This window comes from Balaenoptera acutorostrata, chromosome 6, assembly GCF_949987535.1.
Source record: "Balaenoptera acutorostrata chromosome 6, mBalAcu1.1, whole genome shotgun sequence".
NCBI classification, from domain to species: Eukaryota; Metazoa; Chordata; class Mammalia; order Artiodactyla; family Balaenopteridae; genus Balaenoptera; species Balaenoptera acutorostrata.
Window position 1 is genome coordinate 81,554,195 of NC_080069.1, and position 20,112 is coordinate 81,574,306.

Below are 20,112 nucleotides of genomic sequence, written 5' to 3' on the forward strand. Positions count from 1 at the left end.
TATCCTGGGTCCCCTGAATTTCCACATGAATTTTAGGATCAGCTTGTCCATTTTTGCTAAAAAAGGCAACTGAAATTTGATAGGAAAATTATTGGTTAATTATTGGGTGTATTGCCATCTTTACAATATTGAGTCTTAAGTTATGAACGTAGAATGTCTTTCCATTTATTGTCTTAAATTTTTTCAACGAAATGTTTTCAACAGTCAAGTCTTATACTTCTTCTGTTGAATTGTTTCTTTCAGCTATTTTATTCTTTTGGATGCTATTATAAATTGAATTACTTTCTTCATTTTATTTTTGGATTGTTTATTGTTAATATATGGAAATACAATTGCATTTTTGTATAATGATCTTGAATCTTGCAAACTTGTTAAATTCATTCTAATTTTGTGTGTGTTTTTCTTAGGGTTTTCTATAAACAAGATTATGTCACCTACAAATAGAGATAGTGTTACTTCTTTCATATTAAACTTGATGGCTTTTATTTCTTTTTCTTCCCTAATTGCTTTTCCTAGATCCTCCAGTAAAATGTAATAAAAGTAACAAGAGTGGACATCCTTTTCTTGTTCCTGATCTTAGCGGGGGAGAATCTAGTCTTTTACCATTAAGATGTGCTGTTAGCTGTGCATTTTTCATAGATGACTTTATCAGGTTGAGGAAATTCCTTTTTATTGCTAGTTTATTCTACTGTTTCTATCATGAAGTGGTGTTGATTCTGTCAAATGCTTTTTTCTGTGTCTATTTGGATTATGGAGTAATTGTCACTTATTCTATTAATAGGGTGTGTTACATTGACTTTTGCATGTTAAACCAATTTTACATTCCTGGATTAAAACCCATGTGGTCCTGGCATATAATCCTTTGTATGTTGCTGGATTTGGTTTGCTGGTATTGTGTTGAGAATTTTTGTGTCTATAAGTGATATTGATCTATAGTTTTCTTGTGATGTCATCATCTGCTTTTGTTATCAGGGTAATCGATTACTGGCGTCATAGAGTGAGTTGGGAAATGGTCACTCCTATTCCATTTTTTTAATAAAAGTTTTGGAAGGATTTTTGTTTAATTATTCTTTAAACGTTGTAAAATTCACCAGTGAAGTCATCTGGGCCTGGGCTTTTTTTTGTGGGAGGGTTTTTGGTAATTGTTACAGCTCTGTTCAGATTTTCTATTTCCTCTTGAATCACTTTCTGTAGTTTGTGTTTCTCTGTCTAAGAATTTGTCCATTTATCTAGATTATCTAATTTTATTGGATGATGACTTTTCATAGTATTCCCTTATAATCCTTTCTATTTATGTAAGGTTGGTATGTTAGGTTGATATTTTAAAAATATAGGTGTTTATAGATATACATTCCTCTTGAACACTGCTTTTGCTGCATCCTATAAGTTTTTTTGTTTTTGTTTTCATGTCATTTATATCAGAGTACTTTCTGATTTGCCTAGTGATTTCTTCTTTGACCCATTGGTTATTTAGGAGTGTATAGTTTAATTTTCACAAATTTGTGAATTTCTCAAATTTTCTTCTGTTGTTGACTTCTAATTTCATTCTTTTGTAGTGAAGGACATATGTTCCATCATTTCAGTCTTTTTAAATTTAATAAGGTTTGTTTGATAGTCTAGCATATGACCCATCTTGGAGAATGTTCCATGTGTCCTTGAGGAGGATGTGTGTTTTGCTGTTCGGTGAAGATGTTCTATAGATGTCTGTTACGTCTAGTTGGTCTATAGTGTTGGTCAAGTCTTCTGTTTCCTTGTTGACCTTCTCCTTTTTATTCGTTTTATAATTATAAAATGTGCTTCTTTGTCTAATAATTTTTGTCTTAAAGTCTGTTTCATCAGATTAGTATGATTACTCTAGCTCTTTTTTTTTGTATTTATTCGTGAAATATATCTGTTTACATTCTTTTACTTAAACCTAGTTGTGTCTCTCAATCTAAACCATGTCTCTTGTAGACATCATATAGTTAGATCATTTTAAGAAAAATCTATTTTGCAAATCTCTGCCTTTTGATTGGAGGTCTTAGTCCATTTATATTTATTATAATTACAGATAAGGTAGGATTTACATTTGCTATTTTGTTATTTGTTTTTTGTGTCTTATGTCTTTTTTGTTCCTCTCTTCCTCAATTGCTATATTCTTATGTGTTAGATATTTTCCAGTGTACTATTTTAATTCCCTTGATGTTTCCTTTACTGTATGTTTTCGAGCTTTTTTAAAGTGATTGCCCTTGGAATTACAAAAAAAAGAACCTTCTTAACTTAAAATATTCTACTTTAGATTAATACCAACTTAATTTCAATAGTATTCAAAAACTTTGCTCTGATAAAGCTCTGTTCCCCTTCCCTCCTTTATTACTATACCTATTACTATATAAATCACATCTTTATACATTATAATCCTGTCAATACAGTGTTACAATTACTACTTTATGTAGTTATCTTTTAAATCAGGTGGGAAAACTGTTCATAGAAAATTACATTTCCTGTGTATATACTTTTATAGATGCTTTTTATTTCTTCATGTGGATTTGAGTTACTGTCTAGTATCCTTTCTTTTCATCCTGAAGGACTCCATTTAGTATTTCTTTTGGGCAGGTCTGCTAGTGATGAATTCTCTTAGTTTTCATTTATCCAGAAATGTCTTAATTTCTCATTGTTTTTGAATGACTATTTTGCTGATCATAGAATTCTTGGTTGAATCTTTTTTATTTCTGTCCATTGAATATGTTATTCATTACCTTCTGGTCTCCATTGTTTCTGATTTGAAGCTGTTAATTTTGAGGACCCCTTGTATAATCACTTTTCTCTTGTTATTTTCAAGTTGTCTTTCAACAGTTTAAGAAGTATCTAGATGTGAATTTATTTGAGTTTATCATCCTTGGAAGTCACTGAGCTTCTTGAATGTACAGATTAATTTTTTTTTCAATTTTAATAGATTATTTTTTAGAGCAGTTTTAAGTTTACAGAAAAATTACACAGAGAGTCCAGAGCTCTCATAAACCTGCTCACATTGTTTTCCCTATTATTAGTGTCTTGCACAAGTGTGGTACATTTGTTACAAGTGATGAAACAATATTGATACATTATTTATTATAATTAAGAGGGGTCAGTCTTTTTTATAAATTTATTTATTTTGTTTATTTATTTTTGGCTGTGTTGGGTCTTCGTTGCTGCACGCGGGCTTTCTCTAGTTGCGGTGAGCGGGGGCTACTCTTCATTGCAGTGTGCAGGCTTCTCATTGCGGTGGCTTCTCTCGTTGTGGAGCACAGGCTCTAGAGCACAGGCTCAGTAGTTGTGGTGCACTGGCTTAGGTGCTCCGCAGCATGTGGGATTTTCCCGGACCAGGGATCAAACCCGTGTCCCCTGCCTTGGCAGGCGGATTCTCAACCACTGCGCCACCAGGGAAGCCCCTAAGAGGGGTCAGTCTTTGTGTTGTACAATTCTTTGGGTTTGGACAAATGCATAGTATCCTTTAACCACTGTAACAGTATCCTATAGAATAGTTTCATCACCCTAAAAATGCCCTGTTCTGTACCTATTCATCTGTTCCTTCTTTCCTTCAAATCCCTAGTAAATGCTGAACTTTTATTGTCCTTATAGTTTTGCCTTTTCCAGACTATCATATCTTTGGACTCATACAGTGTGTAGCCTTTTCACATTGGCTTCTGTCACTTTGCAGTATGTGTTTAAGCTTCCTCCATGTCTTTTAATAGCTTGGTAGCTGATTTTTTAAAAAATCACTGAATAATATTCCCCTTTATAGATGTACCACAAATTGTTTATTCATTCACCTATTGATGGACATCTTGATTGCTTCCAGTTTTTGGCAATTATGAATAAAGCTGCTATAAACATTCATATGCCTGTTTTTGTGTGTACATACATGTTCAGTTTGGGTAAATAGCTAGGAGTGTGATTGCTGGGTTGAATGATTAGCCTATATTTAGCTTTGTAAGAAACTGCCAAAGTGTCTGCCAAAGTGATTGTCCCATTTTGCATACTTGGAGCTCATTGAGTCTCTTGGATATTCAGATTAATTTTTTAAAGTCAAATTTGGGGGGCTTCCCTGGTGGCGCAGTGGTTGAGAATCTGCCTGCTAATGCAGGGGACACGGGTTCGAGCCCTGGTCTGGGAAGATCCCACATGCCACGGAGCAGCTGGGCCCGTGAGCCACAATTGCTGAGCCTGCGCGTCTGGAGCCTGTGCCCCGCGACGGGAGGGGCCGCGATAGAGAAAGGCCCGCGCACCGCGATGAAGAGCGGTCCCCGCACCGCGATGAAGAGTGGCCCCCACTTGCCGCAACTGGAGAAAGCCCTCGCACGAACCGAAGACCCAACACAGCCAAAAATAAATAAATAAATAAATAAATAAATAAAATCAAGTAAAACTTTAAAAAAAAAAAAAAAGTCAAATTTGGGAAGTTTCAGCCATTATTCAAATTTTTTCTGGAGATATCACACTCCCTGACTTCAGAACATACTATAAAGCTACAGCAATCAAAACAGTGTGGTACAGGCACAAAAACAGATACACAGATCAATGGAACAGAATAGAGAGCCTGGAAATAAACCTACACACTTATGGTTAATTAGTCTGTGACAAAGGAGGCAAGAATTTACAGTGGAGAAAAGACAGTCTCTTCAATAAGTGTTGTTGGGAAAACTGGATAGCTTTATGTAGAAGAACAAGATGAGAAGAACATTTCTTCACACCATATACAAAAACAAACTCAAAATAGATTAAAGACCTAAATATAAGTCCTGAAACCATAAAACTCCTAGAAGAGAACATGGGCAGAATGCTCTTTGACGTAAATTATAGCAACATTCTTTGGGAACTGTCTCCTAAGGCAAAAGAAATAAAAGCAAAAATAAACAATGGGACCTAATTTTAAACTTAAAAGCTCTTTGCACAGCAAAGGAAACCACTGGACAAGACAAAAAGACAACCTACTGAATGGGAGAAAATATTTGCAAATGATATGATCGATAAGGGGTTATTATCTAAAATATGTAAACAGCTCATACAACTCAATATAAAAACAAACAACCCAATCAAAAAATGGACACAAGACATGATTAGACATTCTTCCAAAGTAGATATACAGATGGCCAACAGACATATGAAAAAAATGCTCGTCTCTAATCAGCAGGGAAATGCAAATCAAAACCACAATGAGATATCACCTTACACCTGTCAGAATGGCTGTCATCAAAAGTCTACAAATAACAAATGTTGATGAGGATGTGGAGAAAAGGGAACCCTAGTACACTATTGGTGGAAATGTAAATTGGTGCAGCCACTATGGAAAACAGTATGGAGGTTCCTCAAAAAACTAAAAATAGAACTACCATATGATTCAGCAGTTCTACTGCTGGATATATATCAGAAGAAAATGAAAACGCTAATTTGAAAAGATACATGTACCCCAGTGTTCATAGTAATGTTATTTACAATAGCCAAGATATGGACACAAACTAAATTGCCTGTCACTGGAATATTACTCCTCCGTAAAAAATGAAATTCTGCCATTTGCAACAGTGTGGATGGACCTAGAGAGTATTATGCTTAATGAAATAAGTCATACAGAGAAAGACAATACTCTGTTATTAGTTATATGTGTAATCTAAAAAATAAAACGAATATATATAACAAGCCTCACAGATACAGAGAACAAACTAGTGATTACCAGTTGGGAGAGGGCAGGGGAGGAGGAGCAGAATAGGTGTATGGGATTAAGAGACACAAACTATTATATATAAAATAAGCAACAAAGATATATTGTACAGCACAGGGAAATAAAGTCATTATTTGGCAATTACTTTAAATGGAGTATAATATATAAAGTATTGAATCACTGTGTTGTACACCTGAAACTAATATTGTAAGTCAACTGTACTTCAGTAAACAAAATAAAGTCAAATTTGGGAAGTTTTCAGTCATTATTCAATTTTTTTCTTCACCCCCTCCCCCATGCTCGTGACTGCAGCCCCCTCTTTCACCCTTCTCTCCCACCCTTTCCTCCACTTTCTTTCTGACACTCCTGTTATGCATTTGTTGATGTGCTTAATGGTTTCTCACAGGTCTCTGGGCCTCTGTCATCTTTCTTAATTCTTTTTCCCTTTTGTACCTCAGGCTGGATACTCTCACTTGACCTTTCCTCAGTTCCTTTGATTCCTTCTACTGTCAGTGCATACCTGCTGTTGAGCCCCTCTAGTCAGTTTTTCAATTCAGTTATTGTACTTTCAATACAATCAATTTTATTGGTTCTTTTTTATAATTTCTATTTCTTTATTGAAATTCTCAATTTGGTTAAATATCTTTCTCATGGTTTGATTTAGTTCTTTAGTTCTTTGAACATACTTATAATAACTGACTGAAAGTCTTTGTGTGGTTAAGTCCAGTGCTTGGGCTTCCTCCGGGACAGTTTTTATTGAAGCCCCTTTTTCTGTGTATAGGCCAGACTTGTGTTTCTCTACGTGCCCTGTAATTTTTTGTTGTTGTTGAAAGTGGACATTTTATAATGCATCAACTTCAGAAATCATACCTCTGCCCCTGCCCAGCCCAGGGTTTATTGTTGTTATGGACCTTCTTGGGTTAATTTTGTAAATCTGTGTTCTTTATTGCGTGAGGCAACTTAAGTCTCTGTTCAGTTAGCTTAGAAGCTGACTAATGATTAGTCAGAGATTTTCTTAAATGCCTTAAGCAGAAATTGCTTAAGGGTATATAACTTTGTTTAGGGATCTGATGTCTTAATAGTTCAGATGCTTAAGTATTTTAGCAGAATCTTCCAATGTTTGCTTTCCAGTAGAGGTTTGGAATGGGGTAGTAGACAACATAGTTGGAGGAAGATGAGATAAGCAGCTAATTCAATTGCAGGATTGTCTTTAATGGGCCAGTGAGCATTGGGAATCCTCACAGCCGGATAGGATATGTTGGATTTTCCAATCATATAGGACCATTAAACTGTTCCTTGGCACACATTTTGGGAAATGCTCCTAGAGTTTTCCCTGAAAAAGTTCAACCTAAATTGTAGGATGTCTTCAAACCTTTAGCAGTCCACAAACTTAGACCAAAAAAAAAAAAGACTGGAGAGAAGGTTTTAAAAGAGAAATCAACGAGCCATCATTTTGAAGAAAAAAATGGATATGACCAGCCATCATTTTGAAGAAAAAAGTGAATATGTCGAATTAGTTTACCAGTATGCTTTCTGAGTGTGTGTGTATACTTATGTGGGCATATATATCCCTTCACAAATTTTTCTTTTTGTTTCACGTGTTTTTTTAAAAAAGACTCATGGGACATAACAGCATTGCTGGATGCCTGGCACATTTAAGAAACCTGACTGCATAAGAAGCACTCTACATGGGCAGAAGATGTTACCTGGAATCAGAGCACTAAATGATCCCGACTTTTCTTGATTTAAATGGTAAAATGTCTAACTACTTTTTGTAACATTACTCTGTACAAATGATGGTCAGTTATTTATTTTTATTTGTATTATTAATACTCACAATTTGTTTCCTAATTAAATATTTAAAAGTTCTAGTGCTAATTCTGGTGTTAAAAACTTTTCAAATCTCTATAAATCTGGTTTTGAGACAATTGATAGTATTTGACTTTCTTTGTTAGAACCAATTGCCGAGTAATAAAATTGACTTTTGAAAACAAAACAATATCTGTATATTTGTAAACATTTTACATAATAAAAGTGGGTTAGGTTCCTGGAATTTGAATATAGACAAAGGGTCTTTCATAAGTTACAATTTGCATACAAGTGTTGTTTTTCAGCTAGGCTGTTTCTCTGTTTTGGATTATGTATGTCTTCTCTTCCTGTGGTGCCTGGTATGGAACTGAACAAAGTGAAGTCAACCCAAAACAGTTCCAAATCTGACCTGGTTTCACCTGAGCCTTTCTGTTCCAGTTTGAAAATCCAGTTGACCTGCTTTTCCTTCAAAGATTCTTAGAAGCCACAGCCATTTCTGAATGTCTCCTTAAGTGTACTCCCACTCCTAAGTTGGTAAAGAGCAGAGTGGATCTGATCTCTTCAAATACTTGGGGCTGCTGACACCAACTGATGGACATTAATGGATGTGTCAGGAGGAACCCAGATTAGTAATGATTTCTAGGCAAGGGGTGCTAATTAGCACTGGCACAGGATCAAAAACTCACCAACTGTGGAGAATTCAATAACTATAGCCTAGGTCTTCAACTGTGTTTTGCACTTCAATATACCTGAGAAGTAAAATGTTGATTGTAGGATATTCTAGCATATCCTTGTACTCAGCTTTTTTAAAAAGACAATCTGGCATTGATACCAGAGATGATGGGTATCCTATAACACTACTTCCTTTCCTCTGATTGACCCACTTTGTTTTTGTCTTAGACATCTGACCTCATAGCAAAGAGGACAGTTTTTGAACCTGAGAAGATGTCATGAAACACTGTATTTTTATATATATATATGTATATATATATGTATGTATCCTTTCTATTTTTCTTTTAGTGCTGCCCTCCATTTCAAGATGCCTTTGCACTTCTGATAAATGCAAACTGACAAATCTCCAGGCCACGACAGAGGGGAAATCATTACTGCTTGAAGCCTGGAAGACTGCCCTTAATAAAGCCAAGTCCCCAATTGTTGTTGAAATGCTGAGGAAGTTGCGGAGGAGGAAACTTTTTTCTTATCCCACTAAATACTACTTCTTCCTTCTTGTTTTTTCCCTGGTCACCTTCTCTGTTTTAAGAATTCATCAAAAGCCTGAATTTGTAAATGTTGGACATTTGGAGCTGCTTGAAGAGAATCCTAGTCGTAATATTAATTGTACCAAAGTTCTACAGGGTGATGTAGATGAAATCCAAAAGGTAAAGCTTGAGATTCTAACAGTGAAATTAAGAAAGCGCCCTCGATGGACAAACTATGACTACATAAACATGACCAGTGATTGTGCTTCTTTCATCAAGAAGCGCAAATATATTGTAGAACCCCTTAGTAAAGAAGAGGCAGAGTTTCCAATAGCATATTCTGTAGTGGTTCATCACAAAATTGAAATGCTTGACAGGCTCCTGAGGGCTATTTATATGCCTCAGAATTTCTATTGCATTCACGTGGATACAAAATCAGAGGAATCCTTTTTGGCCGCAGTGATTGGCATTGCATCCTGTTTCAGTAATGTCTTCGTGGCCAGTCAGCTGGAGAGTGTTGTGTATGCATCTTGGAGCCGGGTTCAGGCTGACCTCAACTGCATGCAGGACCTCTACCGAATGAACGCAGACTGGAAGTACTTGATAAATCTCTGCGGTATGGATTTTCCTATTAAAACCAACCTGGAAATTGTCAGGAAGCTCAAGTTGTTAATGGGCGAGAACAACCTAGAAACAGAGAGAATGCCATCCAATAAAAAAGAAAGGTGGAAAAAGCATTATGCAGTCGTGAATGGAAAGCTGACAAACATGGGGACCGACAAAATACATCCTCCTCTTGAAACACCTCTGTTTTCAGGCAGTGCCTATTTTGTGGTCAGTAGGAGGTATGTGGAGTATGTGCTCGAGAATGAAAAAATACAAAAGTTTATGGAGTGGGCAAAAGACACATACAGCCCGGACGAGTATCTCTGGGCCACTATTCAGAGGATCCCCGAAGTCCCAGGGTCACTGTCCTTAAGCCATAAGTACGACATGTCCGACATGCACGCGATTGCCAGGTTTGTCAAGTGGCAGTACTTTGAAGGTGACATTTCCAAGGGCGCCCCCTACCCGCCGTGTAGCGGCGTCCACGTGCGCTCTGTGTGCGTTTTCGGAGCGGGTGACTTGAACTGGATGTTGCGCGTGCACCACTTGTTCGCCAACAAGTTCGACACGGACATCGACCTCTTTGCCATCCAGTGTTTGGATGAGCATCTGAGGCATAAGGCCCTGGAGACATTAAAACACTGACCCTTGGAGGCAGTTTTAGAAATAATTAGGAGGCATGAGATGTACCCCATTTGATTCTTCCGCCTACAGAATCTAACTCTTCAAGCCAGAGAAGCTCTATGGTTTCTGCTTAGCAGGTTGGTTAGAAAGGTTGTAGCCTTCAGGCTTGACTTAGAGTCAGTGAGAGGGTAGGGCAGGTTGCAGGGCGTTGTGCGGGGGAGTGGTCCGGGGCGGCTGGGGAAGAGGTTGAATGCAAGTTATCCTGTTTAAAGAGCTCAGGGACTGAACAAAACCTGAAGGTTTGACCTGTGCCAAAATTGCTTGGAGAGCTTTAAATATGATGGTTTTTCCTGATTTGAATAGATTTATAGCAACAGCCAACAGTCAGGATGTAATTTATTTTGTAGACCACGTTTGTTGAAAGAGAAATTTGACTTTATTCTAAATGATCTTTGTAAATGATTGACTTTCTGCTGTAACATTGCATTGTGTTGTGTGTCTCTATATGCCATCTCAGGGAACTTGCAAAAACGGGCTTGACTGAATGTGAATATTTCCCATTTACGCTTTTAACAATGTACATATGTTTTTAAAAGCGCCCCCCCCCCGCCGCCAAAAAAAAAGACTTTATAGTTTAGTTGATTCTATGAATCATCTTAGGTTATCTACAAAGTTAAGGTATCTTTGATTATTATAATGTCTACAGAGTAATACTCAATTTTTTCAAATATGTCTCTCTTCTCCTCCTCCAGTCTCCCTAGACCCTGCTATCAAGCTGTATATAAACTTGTTTTCATAGTGCTCCATATTCCTAGTGTCCCATATTACAGCCTCAGTTCTCCTATGTGATCCGATTGGCAGTAATTGGTGTGGAGAACTAAGACAGAAAGGGTGAAGTGTAAGTATGGCAGAGGGGAGGAGTCATATGTAGACAATCTCTGAGGCCTATGATGCAGCAATCGGTACTATCCCCAGAAATTAAGCCTGTTGCTCTTTGGGTCTGCTTGTGCCCATCCCCCAGCCTCTTGCATCTGACTGTCACCTCTGTCGCCTTTTGAAAGGAACTGGCTTCCCGTCTTCTTCTTCATGTTACCTGCCCATTGGTTATTCGTTAGCTCTTGCATTTTCAGTTCCCTTCTCTCTCGGAACCTATGAGGAGGGGAAAGGTGTGCTGTTGTACCACCTGCCATGCTTGAAGGCCTGGGTATCCTAAAGGGAACATTAGATTTGGGGCGGATTGTCTCAGTATTGATATTATTCTCAGCATATGGTTTTTACTCTGTTTTTCACTAAAAGACAGATTTGCGGTTGCTATTGTGCTGTCTCAAATCTCAAAGTAAATGAAGATTTAAAAAAAAAAAACCAACTTGCTCTTTTGCTAAGCTGATACCATTCAGCCATCGATCTAATAGGAAATGAGAAGCTTTATCATTTAGCTGAGACTTCAAACAAGAATCAAATCCATGTACTTTATTTTTAAAACTTAGACAACTTAAATAGTATATGGGAAATATATAATATCAGACAGTTTTCAGGCATTCAACTGATAAAACATTTTATTCCTCAGAGTTAGGAAACATTTTTATTTTATGGAGAGGTTTGTTATACTGACCCTCTTGAATGAAAGTTTCACAGTTTTGGAAACTTAATCATTTGTAAATGTGCAAGTCAGTGGATTGCTATGGTTTGCATGATTTAACAGGGCAGCCAATGTTAGACCAAGAAAAACATACCCACTTTGAAAATTCATGAGGTGATGTCAGTGAGGACATTATATGCATGGTATTCTGTCTCCATTGGCTTCTAAACCAATTTTTTCTTTGAATGCACGTCACATGTCTCTCCCATGCTCTCTTTTAGAAGAAAGATTTTACCTGTAAGTTGGGCCTTTTTTTTTTTTTTTTTACTCTAAAACCAGTGATTTTCAGTGACATACTTTGTGTCTATGTCTTGTGTTTCTTTAACTTCATTCATTGTATCTTGAATACTGTAGACATTTGTCATTTTTTTATTTTGAATATTTGCAAATTTACGGGAAAGTTAAAAGTAATAGTACAGTGAACATCATAGGACTTTCACCTGGAGTCACTGGTGGTTAGCATTGTGCTCATTTGCTCAGTTTTATGGATTTTGGAATTTAGCAAAATTGAAAATTGAAAGTTAAAAAAAATTTTACAAATATCTTCGCAGTGCTCCTACTGTAGCATGACTGAATCTGATTGACATTTAAATTGGCAGCTTTGAGGGTTTTTTTTTCCTCCACCATAGATGTAAAAATATGATTTTAGGATCCGTTTCCACAAGCCCCACACTACAACTGTGCACCCACCATCTTTTATGTAGCTGTGGTACGTCATCTCTCTAGAATGGCACTTGCTGAAATGTGTCTGAATATTACCCTATTGCTAATAGCTTTACAGGGATTATATAGCCATTAGGACTCAATTTTATACTATCCAACCTAACTTAAAACAAATAAAATTCATAGTAGTGGAACAAGCAATTGGAAGAATCAAGAAGATGGTTTCAAAAGGAAACCCTTACTACATTCAGGAGGAGCAAAAATGTTGTAAGTTCTTTGGGAAAGATAAATTATTTAAATTGCTTCCTGTATGTCAGTTATTAAGTACTAATTTCTTTTTGCTGTCATTTAAGGTCTTTTTTATAGGGAATTATTAGAAATCGTATTCCCAAATAAATCCTTAAATATACATAAACTGCAATTTTTTAATGGAAGCGTTCTAGTTAATGAAGTACTGATCAAGATTCACATATTACTTATTAAGGACAAGAGTTAACAAAAATGGTTCTTTCTTTATAGGCAGTTACCTAGGCTCTTCCCAGACCATGGTAAACAGCCATTCAGCCTTGAAAATGTGAAACACTATTGTCTCTAAACATGTATTTATGTCATTCGTCAAGCACAATTCACTTAAAGAACAGAAGTGGATTTTCTTTTGTAGTCATTTGGGGGAGGAGGAAGCCATGTTTTACTTCATTTCATCTGTAGAGTCAGTTGACCTGGACTTTTTCAGTTGGCTTAGGAAAATAAAAATCATTTCTCATTATGGTAAACATAAATAAGTAAATGCAACACTTTCATGGCAAGTGTGGTTACCATAAGGTTTACTCTTTTGAATACGGGCATGACTGGATGCGTTTGGAACTAGTCATATCACCATTAAAATCAGCTATTCAGAAACCAATGCCTTGTCTCCACAAGTTATTCTTATTTTGTTAGCTACCAGCACCCCAATATAAAATTTAGTATTTGGATTTGATAGTTTGTAACCAACAGGTGTTTTGTGTGAGTAGTGATTCAAAACATAAAGGTTAATTCTTTAGGCAGAAATGTCTGAGAGAGAGGGTTTGGCAATGGCAGAAAGTGTAACCCAGGTTATGCAAAAAGAGCTAGAGCGGGGACTTTAGAAGAATGCAGTTTAATAGCTAGTATTGCTTTCTGGGCATTACTAGCTTCAGCTTATGTCTGCAGAAGAGCAATGGCCACAAATACTAATAGGACCCATGACTTGTTGTGGTATGAATGTGGAGGGCACACCTGAGGGAAAAGGGAAGCTCCCTCCCGGGAACATTGAGTGTCTGCTCCAGCTGTCTCCTCAGCTGGTCTGGTAAACCCTTCTGGGTGTTCTTTAGCCGCATTTTCAATGAAACAGACTCTATAAAGTGGCAAAATTGATTAACCTCAGGTCTTTCTCAAAAACTTGAGAGCTTTATGTATCCTTTATAAGCCTGCTTGTCAAGGATTTAATTTTTAATATGTGCTTAAAGTTTTCAGGGCTTGTCATCAGAATATTGATTTACTGTTACTCAGTGTAATAAAACCCGAACTAGAACTGAGTTGTAACTATTGGGAAAGAAAAGACTGTTTTCATTAGTGCAGATGATGGGATTGTCCCAAGTTGAAAGCCCAGGAATCTTGTCTTGAAATTAGTAAGACTTTAGCAAAAACTGCCACTCATCCAAAGATTAGTTTTCCATATTCAAACAAAATAATTATTTTAAGGTATAATGGGGATAGGTTACCTTTCATCATGGCAATAAGCTCTGTAAAGTGTGTAGACAAACTTAAGGTATGTGTGGGACCTGTATGAATAAAATACTTTTGTAGATTCAAAACAAAACAAAACCTTGTGCTCCTAGCTGATAAATATTTTAAATATCTCCCTTCTTCCCAGATCAATCCATCAGTCAAATATAAGCCCAGTCATAATTTCAAAGGGTTGATAAAATTATTCTAAATTTCATCCGAAAGAAAAAATGTGCAAGAATAGCGAAGAATGCTTTGAAAGAGATTAATGAAGTCATATAATAATAGATATGAAGCCATACTTTAAAGGTAAAAAATGTTAAGAGTACTGTAAGTTTATATTTGAACTCTCAGACTGATAACAGTAATAGCCCAGAAATAGATGCTAGTATATATAAAACATTGCAAAGCAACTATCAGAACATAGTGAGGAAGGGGGGTGGTAAAAGTTCCAATAAGTACCCGTTTGGAGAACATTAAATTATCACTTTGTAATGTGCGGCAAAATCCAAATGGAGTAAGAATGAAAATAAACTGAAAGAACATGTCAGTGACTATCTTTGCATGTGATGGAATTTTCCAAATAAAAGCAATGGGAGGATTCATTAAGGAACAGATAATAGATTTAACTAAAAGTGTGTATTTCCTGAATATGAGAAAGCAAAAGGCAATCAGAATTGGAAAATTTGCCAACAGATTTTGAAAGAGGGAAAAATGGAAGTTATTTATACTAATATTTTTTTAAAAACAGCTTTTTGAGATATAATTCATATACCATACAATTCACCCATTTAAAATGTACAATTCAGTGGTTTTTAGTATAACATCACAGTCAGTTTTAGAAGATTTCCATCACTCCCAAAAGAAACTCTGTACTCTTTAGTAGTTACTCCCTATTACCTCTCAACCCCCTTATATTAATATATTTTTTAAAAGCATTAAGATGCCAAGAGTAAAATGAACAAAAGATGTAATAATTCACAGAAAGTGAAATAAGGAGAATACAAATGGCTAATATGAAAAATTGAAATTCAATAAAAAGAATCCAAATTAAAACAATTTTTACACACCAAATTAGGGTTTTTTTTTTGGGTTTTGGGGTTTTTTTGGTTTTTTTTTTAAACTTGACTGTTGAGGAATGCATGCTCATACTGCAGGGAGGAGTGTTAAAACCTATCATGTAGAGTCTTTAAAAACACTCAGATTCTTTGATCAATAATTCACTTCTTGGAAAATATCCTAGGGTAATAACCAGAGATTTGGATCCACATTTAAACCCAGTGTTTGTCAGCTTCTTATTTGTGGTGAAATGTAAAAATACATAAATCTCCAGTAATAGAGGAATAATTATGTACTTTAAAAAATATATGATGGGGTATTATAGAATATTCCTGTAGTATGCCTAATGCCATGGAAAATCACTGTAGGTTAAATGAAGTAAACAGACTGGAACAGAATATATAATGTGCTCTCAATTATGTTAAAAAGAAAATGATACTGAACAGAAAGGAGCATTCAGAATTTCCCTGAAATATCACATCTTGATATTTTGAGAACTGTTCCTTCCAGCTCTATAAAATTGATGCTTGCCAAATATTTATTTGGAGCATTTTCCACATATGGTTTGCCTTAGGGAGTATTACTGAGACTCCTTATCCCTAGTCTTCACTTGGTGGGTTGTAGGGGAAAGGAGCCCTGCTTTCCTGGAGCACTCTTCTTTTACCCACAGAAATGTTTTTAGATTTAAGCTTTGGTGCTTTGCAGTGTGTCCCGAGGCCTTATACTGTGGGTAACCCTCTAAGATACTCTAGGTGTATACCATGGGTGGAGAGAACTTTTTGCAGCACTAGCCAGAAGAATCAGTGAACCAATCCTAAAGGGCACTGTCAACCTGGCTTCAAGATCCTAGGGTGCTCAGATTGGCAGCTATTTGGCTTCTAGCTCCTTAGAATCTACAGATGGAACTTCATTTTCTGATCCCAGATAAGTGTTAATTGCTAACTAGGTGAGGATGGTCTGGTTCTTTCAGCTGCATGCCAATACAAAGCAGATGTTCTTCTTCAGCAAGAGGACAGGAAAATATTCAGATGGGTAGTGTGGAGTCACTTGGATGAGCAATCTTGGTGCAGGAGGCGGATCTTATTTAACTCCAGAGTTTTCTGCATTCCACGTGAAGGCTTCACTACCTTTAAGATTAGCTAAGAAACAGAAACCAATGCTTTCTTTTTTTAAAATATTTATCTATTTATTTATTTGGTTGCGCCGGGTCTTAGTTGAGGCATGTGACCTCTCAGTTGCGGCACGCATGTGGGATCTAGTTCCCTGACCAGAGTTTGAACCCAGGCACCCCCCTGCATTGGACTGCGGAGTCTTAACCACTGCGCCACCAGGGAAGTTGTGAAACTAATGGTTTCTTTTTAAAAAAAAAATAATAAATAAATAAATAAATAAATTTTTTTGGAAAGGATTTACTTCTACAGAGCTAATCGTTAGCTTAAACATTACTTACAGGATATTTATAATTTACTTTCTTGGTCAGACTTAACTAGTAAACTGTTCCTGGCCCAATCAGAGTTCCTTCGTTTAACCTAATTCAAAGGAGACATGTTTTCTCTCTGGGAAGCTTTCCCTACCTCTCTTTTCCAAAGAAAAATGCCCCTTCAAATATGTTCCTTAAAGCTCATTGAGGGAATGATGACAACAGCTAATATTTGTTGAGCGTTTCCTTTCTGCATGTTCTAAGCACTTTGCGCTTATCACCTCTCACTTCACGACCACCTTAGGAGCAGAGGCTACTATTGGCCCAGTTTACAAAGAGGGCAAAGAAGTACGTGAATCTGTAACAAATGGCGCCTCTTAAATAAAAGACAAGTTTTCTTCTGATCTGTTCACCTCCTTTCTACCATTTCAACCATCCCATCTCCTTCCCCAGACCCTGCTCTGCTCTGAGTGTAGCACTGTTTTTTAAATAAGCAAATGTATTGAGAAATAAAAAGGGTGGAAACAAAAAGAACGAACCCTTGCGTCTTGCTGAAATCTTCCCCAAAAGAGTGTGTGGAGGGAGAGGAGATAAAAACCTGGAAGTGTGGTGAACACCAATTTGATGAGGGCCACTGAAAAGGAGAGATGGGCCAGAAATCCTGAGCCATAACAGTCTTAAAGGTAGAAGGAAATGCAGGAGAGAGGAGTCTGGAAGCCACAAACGGGAATAGTTTCAACAAGTGCCATCAGTCTTAAAATACTTGAAAGCATGGGAGGTTTGACAGGGAAATGTTTGGGCATAAAATATATGACAAGTGCCAACCTCCAATTTCCAGGGACAAGTCTCCCTTTGAGTACTACTTTGCTGTAGTCGAGCATTGTTTCTCTAACTAATGTAATAAATATACTTTCACACATACAAAGAAGGGCGGCCCTGGAAATGTGAGGTAATTTTTCTTTGGCTGAGCCCTATTTGCTTGCTTTTTGTGTTGCTGAGGGAATGATGCAAATTGATGGATTTTGCTAAGGACTGTGAGGGGAGGAGATACCAGCTGAAAAGACCAGAAAGGACTGTTTGGGGCAGGGCGGTGGGTGGGCCTGCAGTCTACGGAGGAGAATTTGAGGGCAAGGGGAGATTGCAAAGGGAGTCTTAACCTTCTCCTTGATGTCAGGTGACCCACCATCCTGATCTGCCCAGCCCTAAGGAGGAGGGTCCTGGGACGCTGGACCCGAGTGCCAACACCAGGAGGAGATGGTCTCCCTTCCTTTGTCTTTCCCCCCACATCTTCAGGAAAATCTACATCAATGCTTTTGACAGTGGATTTTATGCTTCCTGGGCACTAGCAATTCAGAAATTGACCTGTAGGCAAGCACGAGAAAGAACAGGGGGCCCACAAGTGGGCCCAGCCACATACAGGCGGAGTTCCTCATGAAGGAGAGAATTATAATCAAGCAAGGCTTGGAGAAGGTATCCACTTACGGAACCTGAAAAGCCTCACCCAGACTGTTTGCGTCCAGGCCTTCCCACTTCTGAGGGGCTCTTTGTAGGCAGGGCTTGTGGATGGATAGAAATCAGAATAAGACAGACAAAGCTGGTTCCAGTTATGATATGTCAGCTCATGTACCAAATCACACCCACCTACCTTTTCAGGTTCTATTTTGGAAAACCCTTCCATGTTCTACCCGGTTACTCTAGTGTTCATTCTGGAGTGTCCTCTCTCCCCACAGCCAGTCCCTACGGTCTCTCTTCTTAACGGTGCTTCTACTCACACCCTCCTCTCTTGTCATCAAGCCCTGTTTAGTCCCTCCTTTCTCACCTGGAGCATTGCCACTTGCCAAGCCACCTGTTCTTGAAGGCTGGCTTCCTGAAAATGTCACCAAAACAATCTGGTTGTAAGACAGAGCCAAGTCTACTGCTGACGGCAGTGATGGAGAGCTCCATCTCCAGGCTCCTGGTAACATCTCAGAGGGAGGAGGGCCAAGTCGGGCTATTTCTGAGGTTTTGAATTCTGCTTAAGTTGGGTCTGATAGTGTGGGATCTTGGATAATGACAGTATAAAATAGTGTAGGACTGGAGGAAACAGCAAAGGTGAGGATTTTGAGGCAAAGGGTTCAAACAGTCCTGGGGTATAAACTGACATTTGATGCTTTTTATTTATTGCAAAATTCTTGGGCCTTAGAGGATGTTCCTGGAGTGAAAAGTGAAGTTATTTGCAACCTTTACCTTCCAGGGCAAGAGTTTTCTGAAATAGTAAAGTGGTGTTGATGAAGACCATGTGGGTTCAGATGAATCTGCTTCTCACCTCCTTCCCTCAGGTCTCTCACTCTTCTGATAACAGCAACGACAACAGCAACAACAATAACAGTAGCAGGAAATACTTAACTCTATGTGCCAAGCGCTGTCCTAAGCATTTTACAAATATTAGCACATTTAATCCTCACCGTAATCTTATGGCGTGTACAACTATTGTTCACATTCTACTAATGTAGGAATAAAGCAGTTCAGAGAGGTCAAGTTACTTGGCTAAGTCACATACTCTGACAGTGGAGGCACTGTCAGAGTGATTTATCAGAAATGAAAATTTGGGGCTTCCCTGGTGGTGCAGTGGTTGAGAGTCTGCTTGCCAGTGCAGGGGACACAGGTTTGAGCCCTGGTCTGGGAGGATCCCACATGCCGTGGAGCAACTAGGCCCGTGAGCCACAACTACTGAGCCTGCGCGTCTGGAGCCTGTGCTCCACAACAAGAGAGGCTGCGATAGTGAGAGGCCCGCGCACCGCGATGAAGAGTGGCCCCCGCTTGCCGCAGCTAGAGAAAGCCCTCGCACAGAAACGAAGACCCAACACAGCCAAAAAATAATAATAATAAATAAATTAATTAATTTTTTAAAAAAAGGAAAATTTGGTAATTTCACACCCTTGCTTAGCCCTTTCAATGACTCCTTATTGCCTAAAAGATAAAATCCTGATTTCTTCAAATGGCACCTAAGGCCCTCCCTGGTCTGGCCTCTGCCCACCTCTCCATACCTTCTGTTTTGCACATGATGCTCTATCCATTTGGACCACATTTGGTTTTCTGAACACATGATGCAATTTCATGTCTCCTTGAATAGGACTCATCTGGGGTTTTTGCCCCTGGTGTCATCTCAGTAAGCATCTGCTAAACAGTAGTCTGAAGGAACCATCTCTTCTCTCACTTTCAGCCTGTGTGCTTTGTCCACACTTACAATGGACTGAGAGTAAGAGGGTGCTGGGGTTTCTACCTCCAACCTACAGGAAGCAGGAGGGTTCACCAATGTTGAGAAAGCAAGTGGAGAAAGGGAGAGTTGCAGATTTTGTCGTAGGGCTGCCCTTTGAGCCCTGGAGCAGCCTGGAGTAGATTCTGACTTTTACTGCTTGAGAGAGGTCGAGCTGGGTTTTTGAAAGCAGTTGCATCAGAAAAGGTCCTCTTTCACACTGTACACTCTCCTGGAACACATTTCTCCAGGCTTTCAGACCAGAGCGTCCTCACCTCTTAACACAACTCGGGCATCATCTCCCCTGTGATGAGGTCCTTCCTGACCATCACTGTTTTCCTTCTGGCTTATCTAAATGATCACTGTGATCTCTGGCTTCCATAGTACTCTGTACAGAGTTTATCGCCACCATCTAAAATAAACTATTGAACTCAC

At 38.1% G+C, this 20,112-nt stretch overlaps 1 protein-coding gene across 8 annotated transcripts in view; it reads left to right on the forward strand.

The window, feature by feature from the left end:
- The window catches only part of GCNT1 (glucosaminyl (N-acetyl) transferase 1), a 228,461-nt gene that overhangs the window by 59,971 nt on the left and 148,378 nt on the right, over positions 1–20,112 (forward strand). For 4 of the 8 annotated variants that reach the window (XM_007182288.3, XM_007182289.3, XM_057549088.1 and 1 more), the window contains 2 exons: positions 7,293–7,429; positions 8,507–14,680. The exons of 2 other annotated variants lie outside the window; for them this stretch is intronic. In XM_007182288.3, coding sequence (XP_007182350.2) covers positions 7,402–7,429; positions 8,507–9,936 — 1,458 coding nt within the window. In that variant the 5' untranslated portion in view covers positions 7,293–7,401 and the 3' untranslated portion in view covers positions 9,937–14,680. Of the gene's footprint in view, positions 1–7,292; positions 7,659–8,506; positions 14,681–20,112 lie in introns of those variants that run through there. 2 more of the 8 variants (XR_009008730.1, XM_007182290.3) reach the window with 2 other exon arrangements.